This window comes from Diadema setosum, chromosome 16, assembly GCF_964275005.1.
Source record: "Diadema setosum chromosome 16, eeDiaSeto1, whole genome shotgun sequence".
NCBI lineage: Eukaryota > Metazoa > Echinodermata > Echinoidea > Diadematoida > Diadematidae > Diadema > Diadema setosum.
Genome location: NC_092700.1, coordinates 35,275,734 through 35,290,560, shown reverse-complemented (window position 1 = coordinate 35,290,560; position 14,827 = coordinate 35,275,734). Strand labels below are relative to the sequence as shown.

Sequence of the window (14,827 nt, the reverse complement as noted above, 5' to 3'; positions counted from 1 at the left end):
AACTGTATTAGAGAACAGATATGGAGGGTATATTAATCATATGTGTGCATTTGTCAATATGTGACTTACTTTTTGTATGTTCACACATTTGACTGACAGTATCTGAGCTTCCAATTGAATGCCCTGACGACCAAGTCAAAGAAGTAAGAGAAGGGGAGTCCACATACACATATCCTGCAATGACGTCATCGGATCTTATTAGGAACCCTAGTTCCTACCAGTTCTACGACAATGTGTCCATCTTTGTTTCTACGAACGTGTCCTCTAACGCCGTGATACCTGTGGGGATTCACACACTCATTATCGATGTAAATGACACAAGACTTCAAAAAGAATGCAGATCACTTATTCATGTGCAAGGTATTTATATTTGCTTTTGCAATAGAATAATAATAATAAAGCTAGGAAGACCTGTTATACGCCTAAAGACATTACAATTTCTATCAATGGCTGAAATTTCCGTAATTTCTTTATGTAGCGTTGTATCTCACATTTTTTTTTTCAATTCAATTCAATTCATTTATTTTTTATTCTTCTTTTTCCAACAAAACATAACGCATAATAAATTTGGAATCACATCATAAACATAAACATTCGACTTTGCAAAAGATAAATGATACAAATAAACAAAAGAATGCATACTGGCAAACAAGTACAAAGTTATGCTTCAGCTGAGAAACAAAAAGAACTGAGAGGTCCACTAAAAAGCAAGCTCGTATGTTGTGAACCACTCGAAAAATGAACAATCTTATGAATTCCTCATTTACAAACACTTATCACAGATATCACAGAACGGAACAAAACAGGAGAAATACAAAAAAAAAAACATGACACGACTTGACAGAATAGATGGAAAGAATGGAAGGAGAGAAAGAAAAAAAAAGATGGAATGCCTACATGCTGAACTAGGGAAATGGAACAGGGGGTGATTGAGAATGTGCTTCAGAGGGCTGGTATTGCACGCAGCTATGCAAGGATTTAATGGCTATAACGTAATAACGAAGTCAGTGATCGAAAGATTGGTGGATTGATGGATGATGAACCCTGAGGTTGATGAGATCTAACTAATATAGAAAAAATACCAGAGAGGATTTAACAGAAATGATTTCAACTTGCGCTTAAAAGAATGCAAAGAAGGGGAATTTTTTATTTCACAGCTTACTGAATTCCAAAATCTAGGACCGGTGTAAGTACATGTACTCTGAGCTAATAAAGTTCTCAGGAGGGGCAAATGAAACTCATTAGATTGCCTTGTGGGATAATTATGAAAAAAACTGGTTCCGTGGAAACATTGAATTGAAAATACTAGGAAGTGCATTTGCATTGTAATCAAACATAAACCGACCAAGTTGAAAAAGATACAAATCTTTGATATTAAAAATCTTATATTTAGCAAACAATGGCTCTGAATGGGAACGTGGCGGAACACTGCAAATAATTCGAAGTGCCTTTTTTGCAGTAACAGTAATTTGTCTAGTAAAGTTTGATGGGCACTACCCCATGCTAGGAGTCCGTAATTAAGATACGGTAAAATTAGAGAAAAATACAAGATATTTAAGTATATAAGAGGACAATGGAATATGAGACTTGAGTCTATTCATGATACCAATATTACGTGAAATTATCGTACTAATGTTAATAATGAGCGGTCTCCACGAAAATTTATCGTCCACTGTGATACCAAGAAATTTTATATGAGATACACGTTCTAGCAGAGTGTCATAAAAAATAATATTTGTGCGGAAAGCTTCTATGGAATTACTAAAAAGCATATACTTAGTTTTCTGGAGATTAAGTGATAATTTATTAGCTCTTATCCACTGAGTAATTTTTTTTTTCAATTCGGAATTAACAATGCGTACGAGAGTATCTGGATTTTGATGAGAAAAGAAAACATTGGAATCATCAGCAAAAAGTATAAATGAGAGTATATCAGATGATCTACAAAAGTCATTAATATAAATGATAAAAAGTAAAGGTCCTAATAAGCTACCCTGTGGGACACCACATTTAATAAATTCTAGATTTGAGTCATTCTCGTTCAGAGAAACGTATTGTTTTCGATTTTGTAGGTAACTCCTGAACCACTCCAAGGCCTTCCCCCGTATTCCATAATGAGACAATTTATATAATAAAATTTCATGATTTAACGTACCGAGGGCCTTGGAGAAGTCCAGGAAGATACCAATAAGATGAGAATTATTATCAATAGTATGCGCGGCGTGGTCAATAAATTCAAAAGGGCATGATGGTACTGTGTTTCTGACGAAACCCAAACTGAAAATTCGTAAAAACATTATGAAAATTAAGAAAATTAATTGTTTTTGCAAATACCAACTCCTCCAATATTTTACATAAGGATGAAAGCAAGGAAATGGGTCTATAATTACTTATATCAGATTCATCTCCTTTTTTAAATAAAAGAAAAACCTGAGCTATTTTCATAAATTCAGAAAAAATACCACTTAATATAGATTTATTGAAAATATGTGAAAGTGGGTCAGCAGTTGATATATTTCCCTTTACAATGAAATTATTTATATCATCATAACCAGCACTTCGCTTATTATTCATTGCAGTAACAATATCTAGTATTTCATATTTTGTAGTTGGAAAAAAAAAAGAACTAGAATTAAATTGACCTATTAAGAATTTAGAAAAATGCGTATTTGACTGTGGTTCATTTTCTGCCAGATTTTCCCCAATCATTGAAAATGAAGGCAAAAGAAAAATAATATTTATTTCTAATTTCCACTGTCCTACACGTGGAATTTATAAAAAAAAAAAACCCCACAAGAGAAAAGTTGCATTAGATTCTAAAACTTTCTGTACCTAACCTCATGCTCCAAAAGAAGAAAGCTGCCATACACGAGTATTTGACAATAAAGTAGTTTCATTGAAAACATTTTCAGTCTATTCTGACTTTATTCTAAGTCTATTGTAATGTAGGTTTGAAGTGTAGCTTTTCCATATTTGGGGGTTATATTAGTTATGTACATACAATACATATATTCGTATTTATTATAATATATATGTAAATAAACAATTGTATATACATATATACTGTATATGAAGAGCTTGCTTCCAGAAGGTGCTAAATCCATCATTTTCAATGGATTTAGCGCCTTTTGGAAGCAAGCTCTTCATATATGTATACATAGATGATATTGATATCATGATATAAAGAACAGTCTATGTGCACTTGTTACTTTGTTTACACATCTTTTCGAAAGGCGTATGGTGTATAGATTCTAACGTATGACATTATTTGACATTTTTGCTGAAAGTCAAGTTTGTTTTCAAAGTCATTTAGTACTGCTTTATTCTAATGAGAATAATTGCCATTACTGATGCTATCATTCTGATTATAATTACTTATATTACTATCATTTTTATTAGTTGTATTCGATTGACGTTATCACTTTCATTATCATTTGATCATCGTTATCATCATCATCACTAGTATTATTAGGACTCAGCGTGAATTTGAAATAGCTTCTATCGTCAATGGTAAATGAATAATAATCTAAGTATAGATGTTAATCATGAGTTGATAGCAAAGTTGTGATCTAGGCTAACGTTTGTTATTCTACTCGTACAGATGGTCATTCACCAGATCTTGATTGCCCTGCTAACGTTGCCTTGGCACTTGGAAATATAGTGTGGTTCAACATGGCTCTCGCTAACGACAGCGTCGATGGCATAATTGAACCCTCCTACTCCGTTCAAAACGGAAGCAGATTCCCGCTTGGAATCACGAACGTGACAGTCAATGCCTCAGACTCGGCTGGCAACACTGCTACTTGCTATTTTCTCGTTGACATCCAGAGTAAGTGTGAAATTCCATTTCATTGTGATACGCCCGATGTCATCATCTAAAACTTTTGTAGCTCATATTTCTCGTGTAAATTAAGGCCAGTTTGGAGTTCCACTTTTTGTGTAAGCAGAAAGAGGTCATTGAATTTACAAGCGAAGCCAATCACTGTTGGTTTTCAAGGAAAAATAAGTTCCTTCATGCTTTCTATAAGAAACGATGAAGTTGATAATTATGATCCCAAGTGTTATTCACCTACCGACGCGTTGAATGCATCTGCGTTGACCATTGTGACTAGACGTCACGACGTCCGGTCACATAGTCAACACAGATTCATTAAATGCTAATATGCATTATGACGTTTTGGAAGTACCTGTCTACAGGAAAAACCAAGGTCATTTGTATCAATATGAGCATAAGCTACTTACAAACTGTTTTTTTTTTCAAATTGAAAAGCCAAAGAAAAACAATGAAAATGAATAGAAGCCATCATATATGCTTTATCATGGATGCCATACAGGAGGCAATATTGTACAGTGATATTATAGCGTCATATGTGACCCTGCATCAAAAAACCAACAGAAATTCGCCAAACATGGATTATTAGATAAGGGTAGATTATAAGTTTTATAATAAATAATGTATAGTTCAATGAAAATGGACTCTAATGGAGTCTAAATACTGGAAGAAAGCACACATTTTCTAAAAGCGCGAACTGAGAAAAGACGCTCTGAAGTGCAAGGTCTATTCAGGCACCTAATCCTTACCAAGCCGCGCTACCTGTGCGATGAATGGGACAAAAAAGGGATATAAAGCACATAGCAACAACAACGAAGGGATTATCAGATTAAACTGAAATTGAGCATGCTCTATTAACGCATTTTGACTATGATAAATAATACATTTCAGAGCAGTAGAATTATCCTTTCAAAAGTTATCAGAGTTGAAAGTGAACGATAATAATAGTAATATAGTGTTGTCATGTAACATGTTTTTGTTTTGTTTTGTCTTTTCGTTTCAGCTTTATTCTGTAAATGTAATACGCTCAAAAAATAATTCACATACATGGAGCCCAAACTAATTTCATCAAGTCGTATTATTCATTAATCTGTACTATTTACTTAGCATAATTTTTCTCACACGTGACCAGTGACAATGCTGCCAGTGGAGCCACATTCAGCCAGTGCGACCGTCTTTATCGTGGACGGAGAGTACGACACCATTCTTTCCCCTGTCCGTCTACAAGGCAACCTGACAAAGAATGAGTTCGAGTTTTATGGTCCACTCTCCTTCACATACTATGAGGCCAACGATGAAAACCTTCCAGGACCACCTTACGACCTTTCCGCTGATACTCAAACCCTGCGTGTTACGGTCACCGATGGCGTATTAAATAACTCGTTTGAATACGAAATCAAGTTTGCACGTGAGTTTTGTTCACTCCTCGTTCTGACCCTTTTTTTTCCGTCAGATTCGCAGAACTAAATCTAAGATGAGATTCGCAGTTATGCTAAGAAATTAAATGAAGTAGTCTTTGCAATATGGGCTGATAAAATAATGACGATGAAAGATCTAATACGTCCAGAAAATGATATACATGTAGTGATTAAAGCAGCGTCATATTTTTCGTTCAATTTTAATTTAGTCTAACTTATTAATTTACAAAAATAAAAAGATATAGAATCGCATTCAAGATTATATACAAAGATGTGAGTTTTAAAAGGAGGAACAGGAAAATATCTATATGTACATATTTATACGCATATAACAAAGACAAGTTTGTTAGCTCGGTACATATCTATATTCATCATGTGTTCATTCAAATACTTTTTGAGATGAACTTTTTACGAAAAGAGTGAAGTAATGAGTGTTTTATATTGTTTTATTGTTTAAAACTTTTTGGCGCAGAGGCTAAATACAATAGAAACCGAAATGCTGCAATGTACTAGTACATCCCCTCCTGTTCAATTTCCCATGAAGTGGACCTTCATATTTCTTTCCTTTTCTGTTGCACCTCTCCTGGATTATTTCCTATTGCAGAGGCCAATCAAATCAACTTGGAAGTTAGCTTGATTGAAATCAATGGCACCCCAGCTATTTATGTGGTTGCTCTCAACAACAGCGCGTCAGAAGAATATAGGACCTTGAAAGCGCATTTCGAAAGAGAAGTGAGTAACTTTTGAACCTGTATAACGATCTGAGATCATATAGCGAATTATCATAACTATTTTTCAGCAAGTTATTACTAAATCTATTGGTATGATAGCATCTTGTTTTGCAAAATTTAAAAACAGCATATCACATTTATTATCGTTTGTCCGTATCAAACCAGCAAAACATAAGCGCTACATGCGGATTTTCAAGCAACAGGACGTAGAAAGAAAAAAAACCCAAACTAACAAACATTTGGAAAATGGTCAGGGAAGTCTCACCGTCAGCTAACCGTACATTTCGCAAGTTATTCAAATTTAAATCCATTGTTTAAGGCATCGTTGTTCTTCTGAAATCAAAGTTTGAATACTGTACCAGAATGTTCTCATGTAGGGGGTCACGTAATGTGCAACAGCTTTCCCGGTGCAATTAGAAATGATAATATACAATAGATACAATAATTCCGAAAAAAAAACGCCATTCCTTGTAATATAATCGAAGTCCACTCATGCACTGAAAACATATTCTCAAAGACACATACGTCTACTGGGGATATCTGATAGGAAAGATTACAATTATGGTTGTTGTTTTTTGTATTGCTTCGAAGGTGTCTATTATGTTTCCGTTAAGTATTATTGTATACACTATATATATATATATATGTATATATATATATATATATATATATATTGTTTGATTTTTTTCAGCATGTTCAGTCATTTCTAAGTTGATTTTTTCCTCAATCTGGAACTCTCTGAAAAGCAGCAATACCACATTTCTTGTGATTCAAGTTCGCCTCTAATTACATTATGACTATGAATGTCAGGGCAGATGTCGAGGATGTAGAAAAAGATAAGACTTTTCGATTGAAAAGATGTTGATCATTATTTATGACAATAAGCATTCCCCGATCACTCCGCCATTCCCGACATGACCGATGGAGAATACGAGGAAAGACAGATAGGTTATAACTTAAAGTATTGATCTCCAGTTACTAATAATGACAATACATGACTAAATATACCATTAGCGTATGCGATTGAGAGAATGATACAAGTGTAATAATTTGACTCATAGGCAATGATGAGGATACATGTAAATGCAGATATGCATGTTCCCTACTTTGATTTTTGGTTTTATTTTCCCCCAGTGTAACAGAATTTACGGTGACCTCCCTGGGTTTTGCTGCTGTATTGTCGAATCTTTTACCGAGGGAAGCATAGTCGTCAATCATGTTATCAGATTCGACGCCACCAGTAACATCACAACAGCGATGGTTATGGATACCCTCCTAGATGCGATCTCCACAGACAGCGAGCTGAACGAAAATTCTGGACTTTATCTTTCCAGCCGCACGGCATTTGAAATATCGTGTACGTACTGCAGTTTCATTAAAAGAACAACTTCATCTCGTTTATTTCTTTCTTCTTGATTTCTTGTCAGTACTTTCGATATATCATTTTCGTTTATATTGTCATCAAATTTGTTATTGTCGTAGTTTTTGAAAAAAAAAATTCATAATATCATGTCATTGTTTGCGATTATTAACAATTCCTATACAGCCAAATAAGAGAATGTTATTAGCAAGTGTAATCGATTGCCTTTGAAATACTTTCAACTTTCCTCTCAATTTCTCTTTCTTCCCCTCCCCTTCTACCATATCTTTATCTCTGAAATGAAACTGGAAGTGCATGATCAATTTCTCATTCCATTTTTATGTACAAAGGTGTGTAAGTTATATTATTTATTTATTTATTCAGTCTTCTTTAAAAACAGGGTAGTCTTTTCAGAGCCAAAAGGCCTGCTTTTAAAAAGAGCCCTGTTAACATAAATATAACAATTACACATCGAAAACATATTTGCATAAGTGTAAACAAAAAAAAAATAATTACATCAAAACCAAAATATACCAAGTCAAAACACAATAACAACTAAACAGGAAAACAAACAAACAAACAAACGAGACAGAAACCATTAAACTAAGCTCATAACAGAACAATATGCTACATTAACAAGACAGGGTAACCAACCTGCCACATAACAGTTGTGGCTACAGTTAGTGCGCAAAACTGTGAGAATGAATGAACCAGAATTTGCGTCAAATCTGCACTTATAAGTTGATTGATTGTATTTGGGTCTTAAAAGAGATGAGTGTTGTTGCCGTTTGAATGTGGGTTGGGAGTTTGTTATAAATACTGGGTGCTATGAAAGAAAAGGATCGCTTTTTAAATTCGGTGTTGGGCTTTGGAATGAACAGTGGATTTAGAGTAGAATGACGGGTGACATAATATATAGGACGTTTTGTGGCAAGATCATTCAGGTAATACGGTGCTAAGTCATTAAGTATCTTGAAAACAGAAATACAATACTGATAGTTGATTCTACTGTCGACACTTTGCCACCCAAGTCTATTCAAAAGAGTTTCTTTGGTAGTTGAGTAATCCGCATTTAAAACCAGTCTTGCATATCTGTTCTGGGTTCGTTGCAATTTGACAAGGTCTGTTTTGTTACACTTCCCCCAAACCACCGAGCAATAATCTATGTGAGGTAGGATAAATGAGTAATACAGCTGTGCCAGAATTGTTTCTGTTAGAAAAAACTTTATCCTCCTGATACATGCTATTGCTCGATTAACTTTTCTAATTATATTAGATACATGTAATGACCAGTTTAAACTCTGGTCAAGAATTACACCAAGGTACTTAATATTTGTAACGATTTCAAGGTAATCTTCTTCATGAGTAATTCTTAGAATCTGGTTTCTAATTCTACGTTTGGTTCCAAAAACCATAACTTTTGTTTTTGTGGCATTGATTTTCATTTGATTAATTCTGAACCATTGTCGACTCTGTCATGAACGGACGTGTGTAAGGGCGAGCTCCGCCAAGCATAGAATTTACAATTGACTCTGTGCAATAGACCTGGCAGTCAACAATATGCCCGGTACGGATAGACCTCGACGGGGGCTTACTGCACCCCAGGCCGACAACTCCCCGACGACGAAGCCAGCCCCAACTGGTGGTACAGGTGCCTCTACACTCGACTCGGACCATGACTCGGAATTATCCAGTGCCATCAAATCTGTCATCGAACGACTATAGTGCAAACTCCATGGACGTCCCCGTCACGCTTTGAATACAGTTCGACCTCCCCTATCCGGTCTCTCTTTATCCGGATCTCTCTATTATCTGGACGCGATCTCGCCGTGATATATATATATATATATATATATATATATATATATATATATATATAATATAAATGATATTTGATGTAATCAATTTACGGGGAAAATAGAGATTCCAAAGTATGAAAAAAAATCCTGCACAAACTAAAATGAAATACGTATCATTCCCAACAAAACTAACGGTACATTCACATCAAATTGTCATCCACAAAACATCCATTCAGACATTCACTATACCCAAATCACAGCAAGAACATTGACAGAACATTTTTTTTTTCGGTTTTAAAATCAGAGCACGGTACAGGTGATCGTTCATTGAGTAAATTAACAGAAAAGATGAGGACTTCACATGTTCACGTAAAATTAACATTAAAATCAAATCAAATCAAATCAAATCAATACAATATAAAGTCATGTGCCCGGAAGAGCGACGAGAACGCACGAGATTGAACCCTGCTGGAAAGAACACAGTGTCCCCCAATGTGAAACGCAATGTGAAACACATTGTGAACACATTGGGAAATCTCTTCACACTGTTAAAATCAAGTGTTTTACAAGTGTGAACACGCTGTGAATCATCACTTCACAGTGTAAAACAGAACATTACTTTGTGGATACATTGGGGGGAAAAAAAGCACCACAGTGTGAAATAAATTCGAGCGTATTCACATAAGTCTGCTAGATGAACAGTGACCGTGCAAACACACACTGAGACGCTGTGTTCTTTCCAGCAAGGAAGGAAATAAGCCAGTTCGGGGTTCCACTTTAAGCATGAGCAGAAAAGGTAATTTGTACCAGCAGAGCATGCTGATTTTTAAATTCACTGAGACAAGCATCTGTGATGTAATGATTATTCAAGTATTAGTTCAAGGAGGTTCAAGAGGTGGAGTTACAATTGACTATAATTATTCAATCAGCTGTCAGTTTTCTATGGATGGACAAAAGAATTCCACAGGTGCATTTGTGCCTTTGATGTTCGATGCTTGAAGCCGCCATCTTTCTGAGCAATCTGAAGATTCGTTTTTTAACGCTAACATAATATCGGGTATATGCTGCTCGTTTATATATCAAATGCAATGAAATTTCACCCAATGATAAAGCATATAAAGCAAAAGTCACTTCCGTTCGAAAATATGTGCAAAAGTGTAATTCTGAGCTGTATTTTGTGAAAGTGTTTGAAATTTTACCCTCATGGAAAGCCGGTTTTATCACTTTTCCGGTTATTTCCGCCAAATGAAATTAATATGGTATCATCTTCAAGTATAGTTCTTTATAGATCAATTATATGTCAGATTAGCTACAGACACGTACACTCGAGTAATTTTGATATCTATTTCAGCAATATTTGGACAATTTCTATTCGCGCACCCCCCTGCCTTTACCATTGTCTACCGCCCATCGTTTGTAGTAGGGATAGCGAAAAGTAATTACCATCATAAAGACATATCTTATCTTTCTTAGACAGTGGCTTGTCATTATGCAATGAGACGTGAATTCATTTTCTTCCTATGGGGGGGGGGGGGCAGATCCAGTTTGACACATACTTCAAATATTTTTTAGTGGCGGCTTCGAGCATGGGATCAAACCTCCTTGGTCTAATCAACTGAGAAAGAAGAAAGGTCATTTGCACCCATCTGTCACATGTTGTCTGCACATGAGCTAATCCTGAACTGACTTATTGTTGTACAATGTACTGCCATACGGGCCTAGCATGCGTTCGCTTCGTTCTACCTGGCACACGGCGTAAATGCTGATTCACAAAAAACAACAAACAAATGAACAAACAAACGCCGAAACAACCTCAAAATAATTTGAGATTAAAACAATGTATGTAACATTATTGACTCCCGTGCTTTCTTTTCCAATATAGATCCATGTGAGAGCAACTTATGCGCCAATGGAGCAACGTGTGTTCCTTCTGGATTTGAAGTGAATGCTACATATGAATGCCGGTACCTATTCTCCCCAGTCGAAATTCACATCATAGTTTCAATCTATATATTATATGTCTTTGAACTGGAATGATTTTGAATTGAATTCTGCAAAATACAGGTCACGTAAATGTGCGTGACACATCGCGTACTCCAACGAACACCTGATTACGTATCCGCTGGTACACTTGGTCATGTGCAAGATAAATTGTAGACTGTAATATAGTACATCGACTTAAATCAAGCTGGATTTGATGTATAATACCTATGTGGATTCTGGCCTTTACGGGTTTTTTATGAACCAATTACCTACCATTATTAAGATTTTAATGTAGAAGACATTCTTTTCTCTTCCGTTTATTTTGTAACCATAACTTTATAACCACACACAAACACACACACAAACACACACATAAAAAATATAACAAATATAAATATAGCGGCGTTTCCTTATTCTTTTTTTTTTTTCCTCCGCTTTTCTTACTCCGTCAGTGGAGAGATGTTTAGCCTCAAACATGGAGTGTCACCGTGAGACATTATGTTTTCCGGTTGTCTGCCGTCCGTCCGTCCGTCCTTCTTACTGAAATTGATTTTGTGGACGACGTAACTTACGAATCGGTGTAGCTATTGAAATAAATCTTGGCATTAATGTTTGCACTTTCAAAAAGAAAAAAAAAGACACAAGAAGAAATAAGGAACATTAGGCTACTTGCAACTTTTGTCTAAAATGAACTATGTAATCTGCGATTCAACTTGTTTTTAGATGTGATTTTCCCCAATTTAATACCTGATTTTCTTGTATATTTGTGTGCTAAATTTAGTTAGCCTAAAGGTGTTAATTGTTTGCGCATTTTCGTCCACAGTTGTACTTCGGACTGGACCGGAAACCATTGCAAGGAACGAATTGGTACAGTGGCGCCCCCTTTTGTCCTCCTTTTTATGACTTTTATATCTAGTGAGGGTTCAGCTCACTACCAATAAATACGCTTCTAAACTGGATCAAACATAGTGATGTACTCAAATGATCCATAATCATCTCCTCACTCTCCTTACTAGGTAATGGAAACAAAATTTAATATGGATTGAGTGAATGCAGCAGTATTAGCAGAGTCATTAGATCGGAAGAAAATCGGATAATCCGTTCAAATGTAATGAGTATTTAATGTCTCGGTGCCGCCATTGAAGAATTTGAAGGCTGCCATATTTCTTAAACATACGATATAAAAAAAATACAAAAAGAGTTCAACGTTTATTTCTTTCTTTTTTCTTCTGCAATGAAGAAAAATTTGACTGAGCTCTTTCAGCTAGAAAACAAAGGAAATTATATCACAATTATGGAAGAGAGGGACTGTTTTCCTTTCATTAAAAAGATTGTTACATTTCTTAATCTTTCCTTTATGTCATTGTCTATACCTGACGTCACGAACTGTGATAGTCTTCTTATCCAGCAATGGACGCACCCAACCCGTAATGTTATTTCGAACGGATTGTCCACTTTTCATCAAACACACACTGATGTGTTCTACAGGTTATGCCACATTTACTCCATCCATGAACATTTGTGGGTTTTTTTTTCGTTTTGTTTGTTTGTTTATTTGTTGTTGTTGTTGTTGTTGTTGTTGTTTTTTTTTTGGGGGGGGGGAGGGGTGTTATTTCCCTCAAAAACTATAGATTAAACCTTACCGATTCTATTCATTTCGCATCAAGCTATAATACCATAATGCTATACGTCTATCACACATCTCTGTCCCAATTGACATGGTGGGTTTTTGGACCGTTCACATATAGTGGCCTAAAATGAATTTGAAATTATTCAGTTATTTTGCTCACACTGGCAATGACTAGTGATTATTACGCGATAAACATAACGCAATGTTCTATGTAGCAAAGGCAGGGTTTTGAATTAGCTCACAGACTGCTCAGGAGTTTCAATGCTTTATGTCACGTAATGTAGCCTTCTGTCATAACAGGGAGGTGGACGGCATTTCCCTCATTTTCGTTTTTTTTTTTTTTCTTATTAAGCTGAGACTCCATCGGTTGCGCTATTTGTTGGTATACCTGTTGCATTCGTTGTTGTTGTCGCCGTGGTCCTAATCATCCATGCGGGGATACTGCAGACAAAAGCCAAAAAGCACGTCTCACTTTATAGTCAGCAGTCCCTTCATTCTTCTTCGTTTGCCAACGGGTCTAGTACAGAATGGAACAAACTCTTTGTATACAAGAAATCGAGGCAGCAGATACCGGTGAAAAATAACTTCGAGCTCCAGTTTGGTACTCAACACAAAAATTCGGTAAATATACACTATTCTTCTGCCGTTGTTGTTGTTGTTGTAAGAGTCATTCTGAATCTGCATGTGTTGTCTCTCGCTATATACATAATCATCTCTGCACTACGGGCGCCACCCAACATTTACAATGATAATTATTATCATACACCTGTCCATAACGGTCACCTACCGGAGACGTGGTAGTGGGGGAGGGGGAGAAGATTTGGCACACCACACACCTGTGACCCAGAAGAGGAAGAAGAAGAAGAAGAAGAAGAAAATAAAACAGCCGGAGAGAAATTGAGAAATCTTCAACGAAACCTTTGGGAAACTACATAAATTATATGAATATAAATCTCATAAACTGACACTGGGGAGATAAAAACTATTGATTCTCTTTACCTAAGTAATCACAAAATCATTGAAAAGAGGAAGGAACGAGACGACCAAAATTATTTAAAAATTCAGATATTCCTGTTTTACTTTAATATTTCCTGTAAGATAGAAAGTACTTAATTTTAGATGCTTCTTTTCTCATACTTATATAGAATTAATCGACCTCCAAGTATTTCGCATTTCATTTTTAAACAGAATTACTTTTGTCATGTGATATTTCTTTTTCTGCACACACAATATTCTACTGATATCGAAAACAATCATATAAAATGTTCATATGAGATTACAGTCTTCTTTTAACAAATTTAATGTGATGTTTTTCTTGCAGGTCTGTTTATTCAACTATTTTTCTTTTGTTCGTTTCTTTCTACTTTCTTTCGTGTTTTCTCCATAAACAGGAAGGCTCCTTACCGTATCACCAAAACCACATCGATGGATCTCGCAATACTTCATTCTATCATGGCAGATTTTTCCATGACAAAGTACCTAAGTAAATGCAAATGGTCGTATAACTCCGATACAGTGGCGTATCGGGGGGGGGGGGGGCAAGGGGGTGCACGTGCCCCGGGCACCACTCCTTGGGGGCGCCAAATACGAAAAAAAAAAAACGAAAAGAAGAAGAAGAAAAAAAAAACAAGAAGAAGAAAAAGAAAGAAAGATAGAAAAAAAAAAAATTCGCCCGGACGGGGGGGGGGGGGGGGGGGCAGAAAACCAAATCAAACTAGATCAAAAACAAAACATGATGATGACGCGGACAAAATGACAATGTTTATTGTGTTCACACAAGAATTCCATGTTTTGTAAGCTGAAATACAAAAATTTTCGGCTCGCTTGCTGCGCCCTCGCTCGCCAAAATTTATCCCCCCCAAAAAAAGATAACAAGACGTGATGATGACGCGGGCAAAATGACATGTCTATTGTGTTCACACATGTCATTTTATATTTAGCAGGCAACGTGTTACACGGAGCAGCGGCTGCAATTTCTTTCGTTCTGAAGCGATCGCCGATTGGATCAAAAGAGGGCGCCAACGGTTTCGAACATAGGGGGCGCAAAAAACCCAAATCAAACAAGATAAGAACA

At 36.0% G+C, this 14,827-nt stretch overlaps 1 protein-coding gene across 1 annotated transcript in view; it reads left to right on the top strand.

Annotated features, from left to right (window-relative positions):
- Window positions 1-14,267, top strand: part of LOC140239851 (hyalin-like) — a 110,595-nt gene extending 96,328 nt beyond the window's left edge. Inside the window, exons 19-27 of the mRNA XM_072319673.1 lie at window positions 100-360; window positions 3,602-3,829; window positions 4,965-5,240; window positions 5,855-5,982; window positions 7,116-7,338; window positions 11,023-11,104; window positions 11,947-11,990; window positions 13,106-13,374; window positions 14,145-14,267. Of these exons, the coding sequence (XP_072175774.1) occupies window positions 100-360; window positions 3,602-3,829; window positions 4,965-5,240; window positions 5,855-5,982; window positions 7,116-7,338; window positions 11,023-11,104; window positions 11,947-11,990; window positions 13,106-13,374; window positions 14,145-14,240 (1,607 nt within the window). The 3' untranslated portion in view covers window positions 14,241-14,267. The remainder of the gene's footprint in view (window positions 1-99; window positions 361-3,601; window positions 3,830-4,964; window positions 5,241-5,854; window positions 5,983-7,115; window positions 7,339-11,022; window positions 11,105-11,946; window positions 11,991-13,105; window positions 13,375-14,144) is intronic.
- The last annotated feature ends 560 nt before the right edge of the window (window positions 14,268-14,827 follow it).